Raw genomic sequence first — 22,884 nt, forward strand, 5'->3', positions numbered from 1 at the left:
GGTAAAGTTCTGGATAAAAAAAGAGCGTGGTTGCATTTCTGACAAATTGAGAACATTTTGAAAACAGGCAAATGTACCCTTATTAAAATGTGTACACAAGTTTCTCACCTTTCCCTTCACCGTGGGAAAAGACGACCCACTGCCTCTTGTCTTCCCCCACAAAACACCAGGTGCCCCATTGTGACAACTAACAAAACCCTTCCTAAGATTCTAAAATACCTCTAGAGGACAGAACAGATTTCATTAGAAATCACTGCCGTGTCTGTTGGATATTTTGGCTACACGTCCTTGATTGAATGCATGCATTTGTCAGAAGCCCTGAACCCCCACCCTCAAATTCATGATGTGATGTGAAAGATTTGTTTGGGTTTTATTTTTGCATTTGAGTAAAAGGAAGTGTCTGATATGCTATAATGTTGTCACATCCCCCACTCAGAAACAAGCCCTTCAAGGCTTCCCAAGTGCTGTCGAGTAATGACCACATTTTGCCACAAGACATCCAGATGCTTCTGATGTTATCACAGCCTCCTTCTTCACCCTCCCCAGAAAACCACGCTCCAGCCACACAGCTTCGCCAGATAGACCCAGCCCTGTCTACCTTGCATGCCTTTTCTGCGTTTCTCTTCTCAACCATTTCTACCAACCTGACTCTTGTTTCATTTTCTCCATGCTCTGTGCCTCTTGCTGGACCCAGCCTCCCACTCCACCGTGTTCAAACAGAACATCGCTTACTGTCTTTCTGTGTATATAATGTGCCGCATTTGAAGGCACTAGAAGGTTGCAGTTTGCTTATGTACACAGTGAAGGAATAGTGCAGCTTAAAATATTTTTGCAAATATAAAGGAAATATTTTTCAGGAACTGATATTCGTTTTTTTACTTGATTAAAATACAGATGTTCTCCAAGCCAGCAATCAAAGAAGTCTTAAAGTTCAGGCGTTGCATCAACTTGGAAGTCTTCTTGTCTTCGCAGGAAAGAAAAGGTAGAATTTTTTAGGAGTCTACTAAAGGAGGGAAAGCTTTATTTGAAAAAATTTTTTTAATTACTGTGAAAAATGTTGTCTTTTATAATTTCTATTTCTTCCATAATATTACATTGCTATTATTCATCAAATGCTACCTGAGAGAAATGGTTACACATACACAGTACACAAGTGGTATAGATTTTAATTAAAATATTTCTTCAATGCATTCACTTTCCCTTTTGGAAAGATCTGATGACGTGGGTCTCCGAGAATGGACGGCCTGAAGCTTTGTTTCCGTTCCAGGGCTGCTTTTAAGTGTTGGTGTCAAGCGCTTGATGACATATTCCGAAAGGAAGATGTGCTGCGTACGTGGAAAGAGTTCGGCACCTCGCTCACCAGCGCCACCGACAGCTCTTCACCCCCGGGTTACAAGGACTACAGTGAGGACTTTCTGTCCAGAGTTGGCATTTGGGGCTGTTTGCAAGGAGCGGTCATAGCAGCAAAGATAGCCCAGTGAGTGTGATGTTGGGATGACCTGCACAGTAGCTAACAGCTTCCCTTTGTGGGGTGCCCACCTGCGCCGCATGGAGAGCCATGCCTCACACACACTGGATTCTCGCACCTGTGTCCACGACATAGAGGCTCATTCCATCTACTTATTTGTGATGTTCATTGTTTATGGTGCTCTCCTCTCCTCATTATACCTCCCACCTCTGAAATGTGAGTGTCACGTGGGCACAGGCCTTTGCTTTGCTTGGATATACCCTGAAAGCCTTGCATGGAGTTGGCATTAAGTGACTACGTGTTGAAGGAATGAATGAATGAGTGAATGCACATTTGTTGTGGGAGCAAGAAGAGCAGTGTGGAGGCAGGCCCACTTGGGCCTGATTCAAGAGCTTCCTATGTGCTCTGTGACCTTGGCAAGTTGCTCGTCTTCTCTGAGCCTTGGTGTCATCATCTTCAGACCTTGGTGGTAAGAGCCACGCGACACACTGCAGTAGTTTGTCAGGGCAAATTGCCACAGACTGGGTGGCAGGAACAACAGAAACATATTTCTCACAATGCTGGAGGCTAAAAGTCTGAGTTCAAGGTGTTGGCAGGGTTGGCTTCCTTCCAGGTCTCTCCCTTCACCTCTCCAGATGGTTGTCTTCCTGCATGTGTCTGTGTCCTCGTCTCCTCTTCCTGTGGGGACACCAGTCATACCAGGTCATGGCCCACCCTGATAACCCCTTTCTAACTTAATCACCTCTTTAAGGACCTGTCTCCAAGTGTAGTCACGTTCTGAGGTACTGGGGGTTAGGACTTGAATGTGAAATGGGTGTGGGGAAGGACATGCAACTTAGTCCATAACACATAAGGTGTTAATTTCCCACTGCGGCTTAAAACAACACAGATTTATTATCTTACACTCAGGGAGGGCTGAAGCCTCAAAATCAATGCGTTGGCAGGTCTGTGGTCCCAATGCAGGCTCTACGGGAGAATCTGTTTCCTTGTCTTTTCTAGCTTCTAGAGGCTGCTGGCATTCCTTGGCCCATGCTCATCTGCTGTCTTCAGGACTGACAGTCTCCTACTTTCTAGGCACACACTCTTTGTCTCTGTCTCTGTCTCTGTCTCTGTCTGTCTGTCTGTCTCTCTCTCACCTCTGTTCCCAACCTCAGATCTCTTCTTACCTTCCTGCCTTTTTCTTAGAAGGACCACTGCAATTACATTGAACAAATTTAAGTAATCCAGGATAACTTTATCCTGTGGTCCTTAATGTACTCACATTGGCAAAGGCTTTCAAAATTACTTTTGTCATATCAGGTCACATGTTCATAGGTTTTGGGAACCAGGACGTGGATGTCTTAGGTGGCAGGGCCTGTTATTCAGCCTATCACACATGACCTGCATGAAAACCTGTCACACACAGTGCCTACACCCGAATAACACTCACGGATATCTTAAATATTTGTTTAAGATATAAATGTTTGATGCATGTGAGAGATTTCAAAAGCATGGTGGGGGCAGTGCTCACTTCAGCAGGGCTTAGGCTAAAATTGGAACGACACAGAGCGGATTAGCGTGGCCTGTGCGAGGACGGCACAGATTCGTGATGTGTTTCATATTTAAAAATATAAAGTGCGGAGGGGTGGAGGTACAGGCTGCCTTCGCCTCCCCGGTTGTCATATTTATAGCTTACCTGGGGTGTGGAGTGGTGGGCAAAAACCTGCCATAGTATTTTGAGCTAGAGAGCAAATTTAAAAAAAAATAATTAGTTAATAATCACATTGTTTTCAGAAAATTAGCATCCTTGGGCAAGGGAAGAAAGAAATTACCTATAAATATCCAACAGTAAAAATATATAGTTTTTAAGTTTGTCACGTTTGATTGTCTCGCCCTCCAGGGGGACACGCACGCGCACGCACACACAGTCCCCACACAAGCCTGGGCTGTGACTGAGCAGAGCCCGGCAGCAGAGAACGGGAGAGCTGAGGCCGGCTCACAGCTGGAGAAAGAGCTGCTCCAGCATTCCCGCCTCTGGGCCCCTCAGCTGCCCCCAGCCTCCGAGGCTAGTATCTGCTGATTTTCAGCCAACAGGAAGTCATTTCCTGGCTATCCCGCTGGAAGTCTGACGTCCACAGGATTTATGACACCACAGGGAGCTTGGCTATTCTCAGAGATTCCCTGAGTGGAAGGAACTCGTCTCCCCACTGTTCAGAAGGGCAGAACACTTGCATACTCACGTCGAGAAGCTGAACTCAGATTGACAATCAATGTAGTTAACATAGTTAAGCGAACGAACTGGTTTTATCGAAAGACGATTTAGAAGAAGGTAATATGGTTCATAGCTTTAGATGTGAATTTCAAGACCCACATGAAAAGAAACTCAAAGTCTTCTAACAGACTTAAAATCAGACAGTAAATTCAGGGACATCACATTATCTTTGGTGGAGAGACTTAATAGCATCAATGTGTCCATAATATACTTAGAAAACACAGTGTTTTAATCTTTGGGGGGGGGGAGTTATTTAACCATACTCTTTACAAATTTAAAACCGTACACCTCCTTTTCTCCAAAAAATCCACCTCTAAGGATTTATGCAGTAGAACCAATACGACAAGTGCTCAAAGGTGTAGGTACAACAGTGCTGACCTCAGCATTGGGAAAATCAAAATGGTGATGAACACTTTTATGTTATGGTGTGTTCACATGATAAAAATATTTAAATTCTATAGAGTAATGATGTAATTCATTATATCCATGAATGGAACAGCTGTTTATAAAGTAATACATATTGCATAATTCTAGTCTTAATGTGTGTGTGTACAACTAGGAAAACGTCTAGAAGGAAATTGGCCAAAAGGTTACTACTACTAGACATGTTTAGATGGTAGGATCACAGGCGATTGTTTTATTTTATTTTTAACATTTCTCATTGTTCTAGATCTTATGGAGCATGTAGCACTTTTAGAATAACAAAGACCACTTTAATTTGGCAAGTCTGTGAGTATTAGAGATGTGTTTATATAAAAATACTTTTGAAAAATTGTCTATGAATCAGTTTTTTTTTCTTATACTTGTTCAGATTCATCAAGGAACTGGACGTTGCGAAGAGATCCGACTGCTGCATTTTGTCTGCGTTACTCTTTCAGGTAAGGCTTTGCATTTACCCTCTTGCAGTAGCACGAGCAGTCCCGTCAGTCAAGTGCAGTGTTCATCACATTTATAAACCATACGGGTGGGAAAATAGCATGAACGTCCATGAGGTGTCAGAAGCCCATCTTTCCTTCCCTGGCGGAACCCCATCTGGCACCTTCACCTTTAGTATCCAGCAGGGTCGGTTTTCTCCTTGAGAAAACATAAGAAAGAGTTTTATAAATGAGGAAACTGAGTCACCTGCCGTTAGTAAGATCGTGTTGCTGGTGAGCAGCGAAGTCAGTCCCTGTGACTCCGGGTGGTTCCCTTAGGTTACCTCATCTCTGAATCAAGTTTTGCTTGATTGCGTGATATAACATATACTATGGAGTGAAAACAAGAAACAATTGGAAGACTACAGAAATATGTAGACTCTTAGGATTTGGGTTTGACTTTACTGAGGAAGAAAGGAGCTTTTATCTGAAATACAAGACATTTTTCAACTCAGGAATCTCACCAGAGGCTTGGCAATGTTCTAAAGGTTCCGTTTGCTTTAAAGTGTGGACACCCTCGTTCTGTGTATGAGAAGGGTCTGATATCTTAGGAAATCTGGGTAGATAAGATCTTCGGGAAATGTTTCTCTGAATATAAAGCCAGACTCTTCATTTTTCTTATATTCCGTTCACCTCTTGCCTGAACTTCAAAGGGAAGAGGGAAAGAGGCAAGGGTGTCAAGTGAACAATAATCCGATTCTGACTCTGCATATTGCATCCTCCACATACTGCACTCCCTGTTCTTGAAAATAAGGCAGATCATGTTTTAGAAACATGACTCTCTAACAGTTGACCTTCGAACAGCAAGAGGGTTGAGGGCATGCTGACCCCCACACAGTTGAGAATGTACATGTAATTTTCACTTCTCCAAAACTTGGTTACCCCTTGGTATCCATGGGGGGTTGTTTCCAGGATCCCCCACAGATAGTAAAATCTATAGATGGGCAAGTTCACTATTAAAATGGCAGAAATCAATGCACATAGTCAGCCCTCTACATCTGCAGAGTCCCAGCTGCAGATCAAAAACAGCACAGGTATTAATGAAAAAAAGAAACTGTGTGTAAGTCGACCTGCATAGTTCAAGCCCATGTTATTCAAGGGTCACCTGTACTTTAAAAGTGTATGCGTCACTTTTTGCTTAAAGTGGACATAGTTTCTTAGTAATTCTTCACCTAAAATAAAAATTAGGTGGTGGGATTTATTTTTAAAAACTGTTAATTCTTTTTATGGTTTTAAAGCAAATTTGTAAAACAAAAAATTTAAACAACCGCTTAGCATTTTAGAGTAAGGTACCTTATAACTTTAGTGAGCAACCTGATGAAATTCTTTCTGATGTCACATTAAAATAATTTTAAATGCATTTATCATCAAGGAATTTTAATTTTTACAATAGCATATGAAGCTCTTCAAAATGTAAAATTTGATTTTTGTGTGTTCATCTTGTTTCCCAACATCTAGTACAATGTTGGTCATATAAATTACTTAAGAAATATTGGTCAAATTAAAATAGTCACTTTTTCAATTAATTCACTTAAGATTCAGAATTATGTCTTTTTGATTTATACTTCTGAAATAAGTTGTTATCTTCTCTACTTATAGGTTGATAGAATGGAAAAATGTTAAGTTTTTTAGCTAAATAGATATGACCTTTGTATCTCCTCTCTGCCACCATTAGCTGCGTGACCTTGGATAAGTTGTTTAAACCTCAGTTATATCATTGGTGAGATAATAATCCTTGTATGGGTCAGTTAAAAGAGGATTAAATGAGATAGCATTTACTAAACAATTTACCAATAGTATCCAACACAAAATTGATCCTCAACAGATAACTTATTATAATGATAATTTCTCCTGAAAATAATTATCTACTTACCATGGAATTTAAAAGGCGCATCTTGAGTGATAAGAACATTCAGAACCTATGACAATGATATACGATGATAAGTACTGTTTATTACAGGGTAGAGTGTGCTAGGCATGTGCTAAGCACTTTAGGAAGTACTATACGTACTTACCTTTCTGGATCATTATTGCAAATGCAATATATAGCTCTTTGTTTCACCTTTTTCCATTTTCAGGGTTTGCTTAGAACCACGCTTCCACACCCCAAAGCTGAACGTTGCTATGCTCAGTACGAAATCACTCAGCTTCTGCCAGGCATCTCGCTCTTCTCGGACGTACACAGGGCCGATATCTGCTCTGTAGTTGCAAGTCTTTATTATGTTATACGCGAACTGCACTTTGCTGAGCAAAATATAATAGTAAGTAATTGGTAAAATCAATGAATACTTTTCAAAATTTGTTTGTGTTTTGTCAGTTCTTGTTTTAACTTTTAACTCTATATTCAAGATTCTTACCTGTACTTCAAAATAAAAATATATTAAGATTTCTTGATATCATTGTTTTTTAAAAGATTTTATTTAATTATTTTTAGAGAAAGGGAGGGAGAGAAACATCAACGTGTCATTGCCAGTTGCACGCCCCTTACTAGGGATCTGGCCTGCAGCCTAGGCATGTGCCCTGACTGGGAATCGAACCAGCAACCCTTTGGATTGAGCAGGCCAGTGCTCAATCCACTGAGCCACACTAGCCAGAGCTGATATCATTGTTTACATCGCATTTTGGATTCAAAACAGTGTCTCTTTGATCTGGCCCTATTTTTACTCTATTTTACCTTTTTTTCTTCAGGCATTTGGTGAAATTCATTAGAATGCTTTACTGGCCCCAAACAGAGGAATCTAGTGCACATGTCACTCTCTGAATTGTCATGCAGGTCATATCAATAACAAAATTATGAGACTGTTTATTGAAAAAATTTATCTTTACGTCTCGTCTTCTCTCTGTTAAGGGTGCATCCTAAGTAAAAGACAGACACTTCTTAATGTCCCAGGAAATTAAAAAATTCCAGTACAACTCTTTTTTTCCCCTTGTGTAAATGAACCACAATATATGAATCATAAATTTGAAGTTGTTTGCGTTTTTTAAAACAAGTTGGTATGGTCTAACTTTTGGTCATTTTATATTTTCCTCCCATATGCTATTTCCTCTACTTTTATATCTCTTATTTCCCTGTTTGCTTCCTAATATCTGTTCTGTCTCTCTGCTTCTTTCCCTTCATAATTTTCATACCTACTTTCTTTTCTTATATATTGTTTTCTAGTCTTGTGTGCTAAATTCACTCTCTGTCCTTATATTGCAAAAATTTATTTCTCCCTGATATGAGTTGTTAAATTATAAAACCATGTGTTAAAGTGTAGAGCTTGATAAATGCTTTTAACACTTGGCAGATTTGGCAGGAAATTGTTTATTAGGAAAAAAAACCAAAATGTTGCTCTTTTCATTGTTAAGGGGATTCATTTCTGGATTTAGAAAATAAAAAAAGGAAAATAGTTCTATCCCCTGGGCAACCTTTAGCTGCCTAGTCGTATTCATATATAATACATATGACTGCACTGGACAAGAAATGAGACTTTTTTTTTCCTCTGAAGCTTAAGAAATTGAGAACATTTTTCTGAATAATAGAGCAATTGGCAGCAATAAACTGGTGTTTTTATTTCTCACTAAACAAAAGAACATCTCAAAGGTAATAGCCAACTCATTGTTTTATGCTGCATTAATTGTAGAAAAAAAGGTATTCTGTTACATTTGTAGTACATAATTGTAGAAAAATGCATAATGTTTGAAACATGTATGATCACTTCTAATCCTTTTTAAAACTGTTGCTATTAGCAGCTGCCAATTGGCTGACAGAGTCTTCTTAGCTGAACTTGCAGGATATAAACAGTCTATCTTATATTATACTACTACTGTCCAGAAAAAAACCCAGTAGCTAAGGAAGCTGCTGTCATATATAAAATTTGCCCGGGGACCCACTGCTGTGGAATCCTGGGAAATAGTCTGCTAGATAATGGGAATGTCAGCCCTTCTTGCTCCATCTCCCTTTAGTGGGGCAGGGCCCAGCTGTAGGAACTGTGACCTTCAGTTTTGAGTTGAGATCAGGAGCAGCTGTTCTAAAGTCTAGGTAAAACTGTCCCCTCTACACCTGTCTCTGGCCGCACAGTGAGTGGCTAGGTCAACTGAAATACTGATAGTCTGTAAGCCTTCATTTATGTGTGTGAGATATCAAGAAGAGTGGAACTTTGGGGTTAATTCTAGAAAAATAAAACTATTATGTGAGGAGTAAGCTTGGGTTTTAATGAGCAGACTTTGTGTTCCGTGAAGGCAGTGCCTTTTTAGGCGTTTTTTTCTTTCTTACTCAACAGTACCTGATACATATTAGGCATGTTATAAATATTGGGTTGACCCAAGAGTTCGTTCAGTTTTTTCCCATACAGTGGCATTAGTAGCTCTTAGTTTTCTTTAACTTCATTTGAAACAATTTTATTAGATTGTATTGTAACAGCTGTCATATCAGTGTGCATTAAAAAAGTCAAAATCGGTGAATTTTTGTGTAGCCATTTTAATATTGAAAATGGAAGAAAATATGCAACATTTTCAGCATATTATGCTTTATTATTTCAAGAAAGGTAAAAACGCAACTGAAACATGCAAAAAATTTGTACAGTGTGTGGAGAAGGTGCTGTGACTGATCGAACGTGTCAAAAGTGGTTTGCGAAGTTTCGTGTCGAGATTTCTTGGTGGAGGATGCTCCACAGTCAGGTAGATCAGTTGAAATTGATAGTGATCAAATTGAGACATTAATTGAGAACAATCAAAGTTATACCATGTAGAAGATAGCCAACCTACTCAAAATATCCAAATCAATAAAGTTCTTGGTGAAAATGAAAAATGTGTCTTTTACATATAAAACTAAACAGACATTTGGCCAACTCATGATTTATTGTGATAGAGGTATTATTTTTCTGATAGAGACATTCTAATTGAAGAAAAATAGCAGCTGACATTCAGATGAGTAAGTAGGAGCTGTCGGGGACATGGACGTGAGTCCCTGTGCTGTACATTTTGTATTTGTGTGGTAGCTCATTTGCTAGAATGTTTCCACAGACTTCAGTCATTTATACATATATGTTGAATTAATTTTTCAAGGAAGATAATTAACTGCATTTTTGCTTTTCCATTTTTAAAAAAGATGTGAAACCTAAGGTTTGTGTACTAAGTGGCATCTGCTCGGAACTGTAAGTCCCCAAGAGTACTTTAAAGTTCTGATAAAATTAGGAAGAGTATGCTAGCAGACCATTTTTTTTTTTAGTGGTTCCAAACTGTGTAATCTAGTGTGGGAAAAAAATCACAATTTTATGTAACATCTCCTACATTATTTGTCTAAATTTTATGACTAGGTTATTAACTTGATAAAATGTTTTTCTGTTGGTAGATTCTGCCTCTCCTTGCATTGTACCAATATTTTGTTTCTGGAATTTGCCAAGACCTGGTCAGAAATCTAGAAGCAAGAATCCTCAAGGTATGTTCCAAATTTTTAAGACATTTGATATTCTTGAACTGTTAAAGGTATTGGCATGAATTAATTTTGTTCTAATACTCATAATAATAAGCTGGTAATAATAGGCTATATTGATATTAAAAAGGCTTGCCTATCATTGTAATAAAGTGTGAAAATGAGCCAGTTAGATAGGTTTAGATCATTTTATGCGTGGGCTTTGGTAAAGTGAAGAGGAGTTATACCTGGTAACAAGGTTCACCCAACACCAGTCGGTCTGGGAATCACCACTTCTGAAAGGCTGCTTTACTGAAGGATTGGGGACTAATGATTCCATTTGCTGCAGTTTCTGTGAATTTTTTTCCCAAGGATCTTTATGTATATTATGGTATACAAGAATTCAAAAAATTTTTAAATTTTTATTTTATTTTTACATTTTTATTGTATTTTTTTCCATTACTACGTATCCCCTCTATACCTTTTCCCACCTCCAACCACTCCCTCCCCTTTGCACTCATCACACTGTTAATTGCGCAGAAAGTTGGAGCGACAAAACACACAGGCCCTAATTTAGAGTTAACTGTGGAACCTAGGAATCAGCTGAGGTTCTCTGCCTTCAAGATTCACATGCAGTTGGCTTGAACCCCGTGTGGAGTGGAAACCTCTAGCACCTCATTTTCTCTGCCCCTTTCCCCCGTCATCTGTGGTTGCTCCTACTTCTGTTGAAATTGTTGTACACGGGTCACCTCACAATTCAGCACATTTGCTCCCTGTTCTGCATATCCTCACCTCTAATGTGGAATATTACGGCCCTGTTCCACATTACACACAGAGACACACACATTCACACACACGACACATTTACCCACGGCATTTATTTCCATGTTGGACTTCACTGAAAGTTAAGAACACAGGAAATCTTAAGATGAGGGAAAACAAACCAGTTACATCAATAAAATAGCTTGTGAAAATTAAAAAAACAACTAAACGACAAATAAATGAAATAGAATATTTGGCACCTCTGAGCTTAAAATATTTCTTGTCCAACATCTCATGCTTTGCCTTCCCTCCTGTAGCTCGACGAGCCGTGTGGTGGTGCATGTTTCACAACTCACTCTAAAACACGAGTTCTGATTCGTAGCACTTGAAACTTCCGCGGTGTTAAGTGCTCTCCCCAGAGCCCACTTTAACCTACCAAGTGGGCATTACTGACTGTGGAACTGGGGCTCGATGTGCACTGTCAGCTCTTGCAACTGGGAGTGAGTGGGCTCCCGCAGCCTATTGGCATAACCCTCCTCCGCCTGTTTTGGAAATGCCCTCTATCCTTCTTCCCAAATCTTCCCTGTTTTCTAAGCAGGGGAAATTAGAATTCCATTTAAACTGTTCCCTACATCCAGACCCTGGCCTTAGGCCAATGTTTTCAGACCCAAATAGTCCATCACATTCTGTTCCTAAATAAAGTAACTTCCCTAAGAGGAAGTCAGTGCTGACTATTAAGATGATGTATTTTCATTTGGGAATAAATAATTCATTACCAGCCACGGTCATTTTTGGATTACCATTTCTGAGTTACCAAACTCTTAAAAGTTCTGCTTTTGAATTTCAATAACACTAAAAAAAAACATACAACTTTTCTCTCTTAAAAAAAAAAACTGCTTTCTTCAAGCTTGCATAATTCTTGAATGCTAGGGTCTGTATTTATTCATCTTTTAGTCCTGTATAATGTCTTGTAATAAATTCACATACTTGATATTCAGTAATTAATTACTGAATTGAATTTAAAATCTGTAGACATTTATCAAGTGCCTTCTGTCCACACCTTCCTTGGTGTTTAACAGGAGCTAACCTAGAAGACACTTGGTAAATATTTATTGCTTTACCTCTAAACAACATTTATTGAGTATCCCTTGTATAAAAGTCCCATATTTGTAATTCTAATCAAAGAAATGTAACCCCAGGGTCCTTGCTTATAGGGACACAAAAATAAGAAAGAGAGACAGGGCATAAACACAGAACAGTAATGTGGGCACCTTCTATTTGATCATTTCCAAGTGAGTATGAGGAACGCTGTCTCTAGGAGTTTGAAAGAAGGAAAAATGGCTTTGAGCCTCTGTTTTTCACAAAGTAGGTAAGATTTAGGCTTGAAAAGAACAGACCTAACTTTGCAGGAGAGAGGAAGAGGGAACATGCTTGGCAGACGATAGTGTGGAAGATAGAGAAGTGAGAAAGCATTCCCTCGCTTAGGGGGCAGGGGTGGCTGCGTTAGACCAGAGGGGAGGTTCTGTGTGGGGCGGTTGGAGCAGAAGATAAATGAGAGAGCCAGGGGTCCATGATGTGGACACAACCAGGGGCCAGTCTTGAGTTCCAAACTGAGACGTAATGTGGAGGCTGAGCAGTAGGGGCAATGAGGAGATTGGGCTAACGGTTTTATTTTGTCTGTGATAAGAGGCAAGCATGGAAAGGTTGCAATGAGTGTCAGTAACATTTCAGAAGGAGATGGAAAAAGGCACTGAAAGTACCAAGTTTTTGCTTAAGTGACTGTCTTTTTTATTGGATTGTTAACTCGACAGGCCACTTGACAACGGTTTTTGTACAGAGTAGCTCAAAAGCTAGTGAAGAAGTGCAGACTCCGTTCTGTAGCTGTGAGTTGGAAGGGGGAATTAATGATAGAAGTTTGATCAGGAGAAGGACGTGGTCAGATGTATCTGGGAACAGCACCAGGAGCAGAGTGAGCTGGAAGCAGGCTCTTACTGGCATAGTAGGCCCGAAAAACCCAACTGGGGCTTTAACAGAAGCAGTGAAGACGGGCAGCCAGTGCATCACACAGAGGAAAGGAGTGACAGCCTAGTGAGCAGAGTTGGCCCGACCTTTCTGGGGTAAATTGGGGTCAGTGTGTGGGAAGGGAGAACAGTTATGGTCAGGAAATAGCAAACAATGCTGCTTTTTTGACAAGCCAGAGAGCAATAGGTCACACTGTTCATTTTCTAAGTGCCCCAGTGTCTTTCAAGGAAAGCTTTAAGACCGCTTTACGATCAGCTGGTCTGGCTTCACTTCAAAAGTGCCAACATCTTGAAGGATTTTTTTACCCTTATCATATCCAACATTCCTGGAAAGAGTATCATTAGTTCTGTGTCTGTGTGAGTGAAGGGTTGATTTATGGGTAGGTTTTCCCCCTCTTCTGGCTTGTTTGTGTTCACAGTGTTGGCCATTCCTGAAAATACATGCCCGCTACCATCACCATTACTCTTTCGAGTGGTCTGATTGGCCCGACAAACTGAAACCAGAAGCAGCCTTAACCGTTATGGGTCGTCCATGCACAGTGCCCGCACACAGATGTGAGGGAATGTGCCCTCCCAGGGCAGTGAGAAGAGTCCGTCTAGAAGTCTGAAAGGGCTCCTGTGACTCCCCGGAGCCTACTTGGGTGTTTTATGGCGCCGGGAGGTTACAGCCCACAGTGTCTTCGGCAAGAACCAAAGTGTACAACTCAACAGACAGGAAGTTTTTTCTCTATTAAAAATATTCTCCTGACTTTTTATGTTTTATTTTCATATTACTGACACATCTTATTTTCCATAACTTACCTTCTTTTATTTATTTAAAATTTGTATACCCTTGAGATTCCTAAGGCTGTGCTTAAAGGAAAAGAGAGAGACAGGTGTACATGTCAAAATAAATTGAATTTTCCTTTTCTATTATATATGCATTTCTATAATCTTTATCCAATTTTGTATATCGTCCCTTGCTTCTGCAATTTATCTTTCTCTATTCTCTAAGAAGTCACTAGATGTTTTCAAAATATAAGTCAGGTTAGGGCCCTGCCCTGTTCAAACTCTCCTATAACTTCTTATCACCCAGAGAACAAAACCCCAGGTCTCCACGCTGGGGTGCAGGCCCCCGCTCACACCTATTTCCCAGTCCTCGTCCCCTCTCTCCCTAAGCTGCCGCTACACTGGCTGCCCCTGGAGCACACCAGGCCCCCCACACTGCTCCTGCCACTCCGTGACCTTTGTACTTGAGGTCCCTCAGCAGATTTTCATGTGTCTCTCTCCCTTACCTCATTTCCACATCTTCTCTTAAAGATATTTTCCTCAGAGAAGTTCCTCCTGGCCACAGTTTTGAAAATAGCAGTTGTGTCAGTACCCTCAATCCCTTGTCATTACTGTGCACATCCTTATGTGTCACTCAAATTCAGGCAAACACACATTCTGACGGAATGTAAAGTCCAAGAGGGCTTGGTGCACAAGAGGTGCTCAATAAGCTCATTAAATGAATGAGTGAATAAATGAATAAGTTTGATCAAGAACTTCTTTTTCCTTATAACTTCCTGATGAAAAGTTCTGCTGGAGTATATTAAAAGTAAGTCATGCACAATGTATAGTTGCCAATTAATTAATGTTAAGTATATGTCTTTAAAATCGACAGTGCCCATTAGTCATGGACAAGAAAATGAATGGTTGTCTCTGTTGTGGAGTTCCTCTGCTGGTCTGTTTGACTCCCCTCGGAGGGTTAGAGAACATCGGGAGCATTTTTGTTTTGTTTTTCTTTTAAATCATAGTTCAGCGCTCAGTTATTTTTCAACTCTTCCATGCTTATCACATTTCACGTGTTTGCTCTAATGCAGTGGCCGCGTCTGATGCCCGGCCGTGGTTCTCAGTACTCTCCTGCTGCTGTCGGTCAGCGGCTGGGCCTGTCGCACGTGCAGATGGTCTTACACGCAGACGCGTGCTTTTCCACCACCCACGCTTACCAGACATTCATGTGTAACATGTTACCCACATTATACACAAAGTTTGGATCTCAGTTGATGATTCTTCTCTAAAATTTTTATTTTTTTAAGTAAAAAAAATGTTTAATTTAAAATCTTGATTTTTTTTCTCTCCTTTAAAGATTGAAGTTCTTACAGATTTAAGATTCTTTTCTGAAGCCTTTCATGAGATGTCCCAGATTTTTTATGGAAAGAACATGCCTTCCTTAATACCTGCCGGAGTTAAAACCAGTGTGAAAGTGAAGGTAAACCTGTTGACTTGATACAAAGCCATTTCCTCACCTTTTGAAGGCTGTGTTCCTGACTTCCAGGGGACGCTTCCCCAAAAGTGTTTTGACAAGTCTCTGGTTCTGTAGACCTGTTGGTTAAGCCTGATGATAGCTGTCACCAGGCTTTCACAAGTTTCATTTGTCTGTCCTGGAAGGTGTCCCCGGGGGAGGGTGTGTGGTCTCAGTGTAGATTTTCACAGTGAAATTCTGGCTCAACATTGTAGTTATCATGGATGGCCTCAGTAGACACCTCTATCAGCCATTGCCTCTTAGACTTTTGGGGCTAATCTTATAATTTCAGATTAATGTTCTCTTTTTTTGGTAAAGGTTTATTTTATTTATTTATTTATTTATTTATTTATTTTTAGGGAGGGGAAGGGAGGGACAAAGAGAGGGAGAGGAACATCAGTGTGTGGTTGCCCCTCACGTGGCCCCCACTGGGGACCTGGCCCTTAACCCAAGCATGTGCCCTGACTGGGAATCAAACTGGCGACCTCCTGGTTCACAGCCCGTGCTCAATCCACTGAGCTACACCAACCAGGGCTCAGATTAATGTTCTTAGCACAGTTTCTCCTCATGTTTTATTTGGATGTTTTTGACTAGTATACTTTATACCAAAGAGTTAAGCATGTATTTTTCAAATTTCTTCTGATTTCTGTGAGGAGAGGACATTCCTCTACTTTGTCTACTCTTTTTTGATTTGGGGAGATTATTTTACCTGGCTTAATTTGTATTTGTAAATCAGATAATTGAGGCATCCTTAAAACCGAATACGGGTGTTTATATTTAAATCAGAGTGAACTGTGACTTTCCTCTGCTTGAGTTTTCAGGGTGATCTGGGAATCACTGGGCGATCTTGTTTTAGGGAGGTACTTGGGCTCTCGTGCGCCAGCAGCACAGGAAATAGAAGGGGGTAACAAGTCAGTTTCCTGGGGGACACTGAGTGTGTGAGGGGCGAGACTGATAGACAGATGCCTGCTGCTGGGATTCAACCTGGGAGCACCTACAACAAGCTGGGGGATAGGCTGTAAGTCCTGAAAATTACCTGCTTAAGCTGACACTATATTTACATTTAGTAGATTAATTACTTGAACATATTCCCCTAAAACGCATCTGCTTATTTCTCAGTCTGACTGCTACAGCATTGTAATTTTCTGCAATAGGGTAAGTGTGAGGTTATCTACAGAAAATCCTAAGAGGGACCTTCAATCGGCATGGGACAGATGTGTTTGTGTGTGTGTGTGTACATGTATCTGTTTATCTGTCTTTGGAGGAATCAGTTGTTTTGTTCATTTTCTGTGACGTGAATTAATTTATTTTCTTACCTCAGTAAAATTAGCAGTATTTTTCTTTTGCTTGCTTCTCAGTCAACAGCCTTTTCCTATAGTAAATGGTTTACATTTTGTCATTAAAACCATACATTAATTCATTTAAATAGTTATTGAGAGCTTACTGCATACAGGCACTATTCCAGGCATGAGGACAGAACAGTGTGAAGATTCATAGAGTTACAGCCTTCCTGGAGGCATGCTACTCTCGGACAGTCTAGGGAAGAAGACAAACAATGAACATACTAAGCACATAAATACATGTTGGGTGGTGACGCGCTGTGAGGACAGAGTATCCAGAACAGCAGGGGGCTGTTTCATTGAGGGTGGTTTGGGAAGTCCCGCTAATAAGGGAGTTTTGAGGGTGAAAGATTCGAGAGAGCATTCTTCCAAAAAGGAGGAGCTGAACGGCGAAGGCTCTGAGGGGGATTCCTATAAGCCATGGTTAAGGAAAACTAAGGAGATCGGTGAGGCTGGAAGAGAGAGGAAGAGGAGAAGAGGGTGGGACCCAGGAACAGGTCTTAGAGGACCTTATGGGCCTTGGCTGGGGCTGGACTTTACTCTAAATGAGATGGAAACGTTGCAGAACTTTGAACAGAGGAATGATGGGATAGGAATTAAATTTCTTTTTTAAAAAGATTTTATCTATTTATTCTTAGAGAGGGAAGGGAGAGAGAAAGAGAGAGAGAAACATCAATGTGTGGTTGCTGGGGGCAATGGCCTGCAACCTAGGCATGTGCCCTGACTGGGAATTGAACCTGCGATGCCTGGTTTGCAGCCTGCCCTCAATCTACTGAGCTGTGCCAGCCAGGGCAGGAATTAAATTTCAAAGGACCAGTTTGCTTGCTCTTTGTGGACTAGACTGTGGCTAAGCATAAAGGACTGTGGGTATAAATAAATAGGGAGACCAGCTAGAAGGCCTTTGCACATAATCTGAATGAGATGTGGCAGTGGGTGGGGCATGGTGGTAGAAGGAGTGAAAAGTGGTTCATTTTTGGACATTGTGACAGTAGAGCTGGCAGCGTTTGCGGAAGATGGTTTCAGTGTGGGATGTAAGAGAAAAGAGTCAAGCATGACTGCAAAGTGTTCAACCTGAGCAACTGGTAGGAAGGAGCTTTTATGAACTGCAGTGGGGAATACTGCTCTGGCACGGGTGGCACAGGTCCCGTATGAGACCTCTAGTACATGCACATGTGGGGATGCAGAGTCGGAAGGTGCAGAGCGCATATGATCTGGAATTTGGGGGAGAGGTTGGGGCTTCAGGTAGATTTGGGATCATTAGCACAGAGATTTCCAGTCAGAGAACTGGATGAAATCAGCTGGGGAGTGAAGCAGATGAAAAATGTAGGAGCCAGAGAATGGGCCCTGAGGGTCCGCTGCCTTTAGGATCCAAGAATGAGAGAAAGAGAAAGAAAAGTTGGGTAGCAAGAGAAACAAGAGAGAGTTTTCAATGGTCACCACTTTCACCAAAATAAACAATGAAGCCGGAATAATCTGAAGCCAAAATTGAAAGGTAAATTCCAGACTTCATTTTTATGGGCTAGTTATCATAAGGCAAAAGTATGGGTACATTGTCTCCCAGGGGTTATGACTTCAAATTTTGTATCTTCAAAGTTAATTTGCAGCTTTACAGCTTCAACTGAGAGTTTAAAAAGTGTAATTAAAAGAGCAAATGTGCTCAGGGCTTATAATAGGTGCCAGTGTTGGCAGGCTGCAGGCCAGTTGTTTAAAGAGAAAATTAATGAGTCAGATTTCGGTTGTCAAAGAAGTACAGCTAAGTCCTCACTTAAGTCACCTGATTTGTTCTTAGAAATTGCAACTTTAAGTGCAACAAGGTATCCTGAAACCAATATCATAAGAAAACTGATATAACAAAAAGGTAATTCCTATGGCATAATTCTGGTCACAAAAAAAATATCACCAAACTTCTAAATGAAGACTCAAACCACATCTAATATTAATCATTAAAATAAATATGAGCTCTACATACATGTAAGAAAGATGAATAAAAACTAGTAAGATAATGATGTTCCAACCCGCTTATTCCAGTTCAGGGTCAGGGGTAGCTGGAGCCTATCCCAGCAGCTCAGATGTTGGATGGGAACCCCCCCTGGACTGAAAGCTCTTCCACCACAGGGTGCACTCACACGCCCACACTCACCCAGACTGGGACAATTTAGAGACACCATTTGACCCAACACATGCATCTCTGTGATGTGGGAGGAACTCGGAGTCCCCAGGGAAAATGCGCACAGACATGGGAGAACATGCGAACTCCACACAGACAGTGGCCCCTGCTGGGAATCCATTTTTGTCCCTCATCAACATTATGACGAATGACATGGAATGAAATAGTATAATTCGAGGACCTGCTCTATCTGAAAAAGTCTTGCATATTATTGTTGGACTTTTCACAGGCTTTTAAAACATTCTCTTTTAACATTATACTCATTGAGGTTCTGCTCTCATCACCAAGTCTAAAGACCCATCAACTCTCTTCAAATTATACCACCAAGTATCTCCCCCTGGATTCAGTTACGCATTTTCCCATGTATTACAGGAGGCAAAGAATATCTTCAAAAAAGGGAAAAAAATTAAAACACTGCCAACACTTTCAATAAGAGCTTTCTGTGATGTCTAGGTTTAGGGGTTCCACAAAAACAGATCCCGAGGCAAAGATTTGGAAGCAAGTAGCATTTCTGGGAGGTAGTTCCAGAAAGAACTCACTTCTGAGTGAGGGGGAAAGTCTGATAGAGATGGGAGGAGAAGCATCCCGTGGAGCATTGATGAGGTCACTGCTGCGGGCAGTTGGGACCGCCAGAGAGACTGACTAGAACCGTCTCTGTCCGTCATTGGTATGGGATGCTGCCTGCACTTCTGGCCTCTCCTGAATGCTCTTGTGGCCACAGAATACTCTCAAGCAGTGAGGCACAAGTGAAGTAGGATACTTTCCGTATCTGAGCGGCCTTTGCACAAAAGCTGCTGGTGACTTCCAGATGACCGAGGACATATGACCAGGGCATCAGTATTGACATCTACAATGGACACTCTTCATGAAGGGCCTTCTGTGCCCAGAGAAATGCACCCTAGTTCATGATAAAACAGTCTCCTGTAGAAATAAATTGAATATTTCTTTACACAACATTATACAATATTTAGAGCCAAACATATTAATAGGTAATTCACTAAAAAAGAAAAGAACCACAAAAAGAGTCATTCTGAAGAGTAATACAATTTAACCTCAAACTGGCCAAGATTATATATATCCTCACTCGAGGACAATTTTGCATTGTTTGTGGAGAGAGAGGAAGGAAGAGACAAGAGAGAGAAAGAGAAACGTTGATTGGTTTTCTTTTCATTTGTGTCCTGACTGGGGATCGAACCTGTGACTTTTTGGTCTATAGACCGTGCTCCAACCGTATCACACTGGTCAGGCCTGGCCAAGATATTTTTAAGTGCTAATACGCAATGCTGTTAAAAGTGCAACAATCCTGGCATTTTCAAACAACATGGGTGGAAGTATAAGTTAAGCCAGTTCCTCTCAGTTTTCTCCATATATTCTTGTCTTACAACCCTGTAATTCCACTTCCAGGGATGTCTCCAAAGGTGATAATAAGAAATACAGACAAAACAGTCACCAGTGTTATCTAAAAGGACTACATGGTGGGGTGGGGGTGGGAAGTGCTCCCCTTCGATGTCTAGCAGTAGGGAAGAGTTGAAGTTGTTATGCTACAGTCAGAGGATGGAACATTGCCTAGCCACTAGGCTGAGGTTTACAAATACTGGAGTGGGAAAATAATTATAATGTAATGTTAAGTGAAAAGGAATACAGATCTGTATGTGAAAACTTAAAATACAGTGGAGACAACTGTACTTAAACAAAAATAAAAAAATAAAAATAAAATAAAATACTCCAAAAAGAAAACACATTAAAATATTAACACTGACAACCTAAAAAAGTTGATATATCTGTGATATTTACTTTCTTCTTTCTATTATTCTTGTCTTTTCTGACTATAACCTATAGTACTTTTATAATAAACATGATGCTTAAAATATGTTTAGAACACATTAACAGTTTTATTTAAAAGAACACTCAATATTTTTGTTTCTAATGTTAATATTTTGTATGTTGACAGGTCTTTCAATCATTTGACTCAGGAAAGCCTCTTACTAGTAAAGAAAATATGCAGGTAAGGATACCAGCAGTTTATAAACATTGGATATGTTGTGTGGATAATTTTTGAGTCATTTCAACCTATTTGGTAGCTATAATCTTTGTTTTTGAAAGTCCTCTGTGTACTACACTCTTTGATTTCTCAAAATGCTGAGAGCAGAGGTAAGATTGGACCCAACTGATCTGGTTTTCAGATTGGGCAAATATCCGCTATTGCTCCTAAATTTTTTGATAACACATGTGTATTCAGTTTGTTCGTCTAGCCATATCAAGTATCTAACTTTGATATTTGATTACCTACACAATAATGGCTAACCTACACAATAATGGCTGACCTTGATTATAAGAAAATGATTTAGTATATTTTGTGATAGCCCACTTGTTCAACCCAGCTTTTACTCCTATCCTTTGCCCCAGTTTGAGACTGCCTTTCAGGCAATGGTTTGGGAGTTTTTCTTCTTTTATTTAACATTTTTTATTAGGATGTAATTGACATAACACTGTATAAGTTCAAGGTGTACACATGTTATTCTGACACATTTATATATTGCACTTCCATTACTACCATGGAGATAGCAGCTCCTCTAGTTTCCCCAATATTTCGTACAAAGAGAGGGCTACACTGCCCAGCCCCATATGTTTGTTCTTGTTGATAATCGAATGGTTGGAATTTAAACTTTGACCTAGTAGCATTTAACTAACTGGAAATAATCATTTTTAAAGATCTTAGGACTGTGGGCAGTCTGTCTTCTAGAAGGTGTTGGAGCACAAGAGTGGGGGTGCACCTGCTGCTAAAGGGGTGACAGACAGGCAAGGGGCTCACGCTCCCCGGTGACAGCTCATGCCTGTGGGCAAGTGTAGATCATTTTAATGTTTTAAATGCTAGGAAACAGCATTCTGTTTTATTGAGGAAGGCATTTTTTTCGTGAAATAATTTTGAGAGACACTTCTTCAAAATTGCTTTATTTTCATTTTCCCTAATTTTAATAAGAATATATCCACCTTTTATTAAATGTATCCTTATTACTTTTCTATTTAATTTCACAAACTTTACTTATAATTATGCTTCAGATGATTCATTGTTTTTGCTTTAAAGTTTCATTTATAAACAAACTGCCTGAAATGAAAGAACTGGTATAGAAAGGTATAAATACATATTCATATTTCATTTTAGTGTTCCAAGATCTTGGGATGTTTAAGAATATTTATTTCTTTCCAGTCATAAATGCCAAAGCATCCCCAAAACGCTTTTTTAAGGAGTGGTTGGGGATCTAAAAAAATGTCTGCCTTATCATTTCTTTTTAAACAAAAAGAGACTCATAGAATAATGGAAAACTGATTTCTATTAGCTACTTAATTAAAACAGAACTGTTGGTCTGCTCAAGACTCTTCAGATTACACTTTGCATTTTTTTTTGTATAGAGTGAGAGAAAGGAGTGTTAAATAGCATTTCTAATTAATCTTCTTTTGATTCTCAAGTGTTTGTGTGTAATTGTCAAGACTCATTAAATCACTGCTGGGAAGAGCAAAGAGAAGAGAAAACTCCTCTTCCCCATCCCCCCAACTGATCTGCAGGGTTTTTTCTAGACCCAGAACATCAGCCATTTCCCTCGTACAGCAGTCGGTTGCAGCTCAGGCTCAGTGCCGCTCCCAGTCTGGCTCTTCAGCCCGTGTTCCTTCCCGCCCTTTAGGAGGGTAGAGAGAGGAGGATGAACAATAGCAGCAGCAGATCTCCCCGCTGCCAGCAGTGCCTCGGATGCCCCCAAAAACAATGAGAATTTTTTTCCTTTGCTCATAAAGCAAAGACTTTCCTTCTTTTCTAGAATCAACAGCCCCAGCTTCTGCATTTTACATGAATTCAACAAGTCTGTAATAAGAGCCTGCTGTAGGCAAGGTGTTATTCTGGTACTGTCAAATAAACACATCCCTCGACAATGCAGACAAACTCCTCAAGACCTTGGGAAGCTTATATTTTAGTGGGCAAGACTAGCAATAAACACATGAGTAAATGTGATAAATAAGTAAATGATAGTGTGTTAGAAGGTGAACCATGCTGTGGGGGAAAATGAACCCAGCAGTGTGTAAGGGGACTGGGGACGTGGGGCTGTGTTGGGGGTTGTGACTTTAAATGGGGTGATCGGGTTAGTCTTCACTGAGGTGGTAATTGTGAGTAGATTTGAAACAAGCAAAGGCACAAGTCATATGAAATGTGGGGAAAGAATAATCTAGGAAGGCGGTACAGTGATTGCCAAGGCCCCGGGGCAGGACTGCCCACGGTGAGGAGCAGCACGGTGAGGAGCACGCTGAGGAGCACGCT

General features: G+C 40.4%; 1 protein-coding gene and 1 pseudogene across 1 annotated transcript in view; both read left to right on the top strand.

Annotated features, from left to right (window-relative positions):
* The window catches only part of CFAP54 (cilia and flagella associated protein 54), a 249,121-nt gene that overhangs the window by 142,949 nt on the left and 83,288 nt on the right, over window positions 1-22,884 (top strand). The window contains exons 42-48 of the mRNA XM_028532627.2: window positions 895-982; window positions 1,268-1,477; window positions 4,531-4,597; window positions 6,712-6,894; window positions 9,966-10,052; window positions 14,916-15,038; window positions 20,530-20,583. Of these exons, the coding sequence (XP_028388428.1) occupies window positions 895-982; window positions 1,268-1,477; window positions 4,531-4,597; window positions 6,712-6,894; window positions 9,966-10,052; window positions 14,916-15,038; window positions 20,530-20,583 (812 nt within the window). The remainder of the gene's footprint in view (window positions 1-894; window positions 983-1,267; window positions 1,478-4,530; window positions 4,598-6,711; window positions 6,895-9,965; window positions 10,053-14,915; window positions 15,039-20,529; window positions 20,584-22,884) is intronic.
* Window positions 2,973-3,073, top strand: LOC114514238 (annotated as a pseudogene).

Source organism: Phyllostomus discolor, chromosome 2 (genome assembly GCF_004126475.2).
Source record: "Phyllostomus discolor isolate MPI-MPIP mPhyDis1 chromosome 2, mPhyDis1.pri.v3, whole genome shotgun sequence".
Lineage (NCBI taxonomy): Eukaryota > Metazoa > Chordata > Mammalia > Chiroptera > Phyllostomidae > Phyllostomus > Phyllostomus discolor.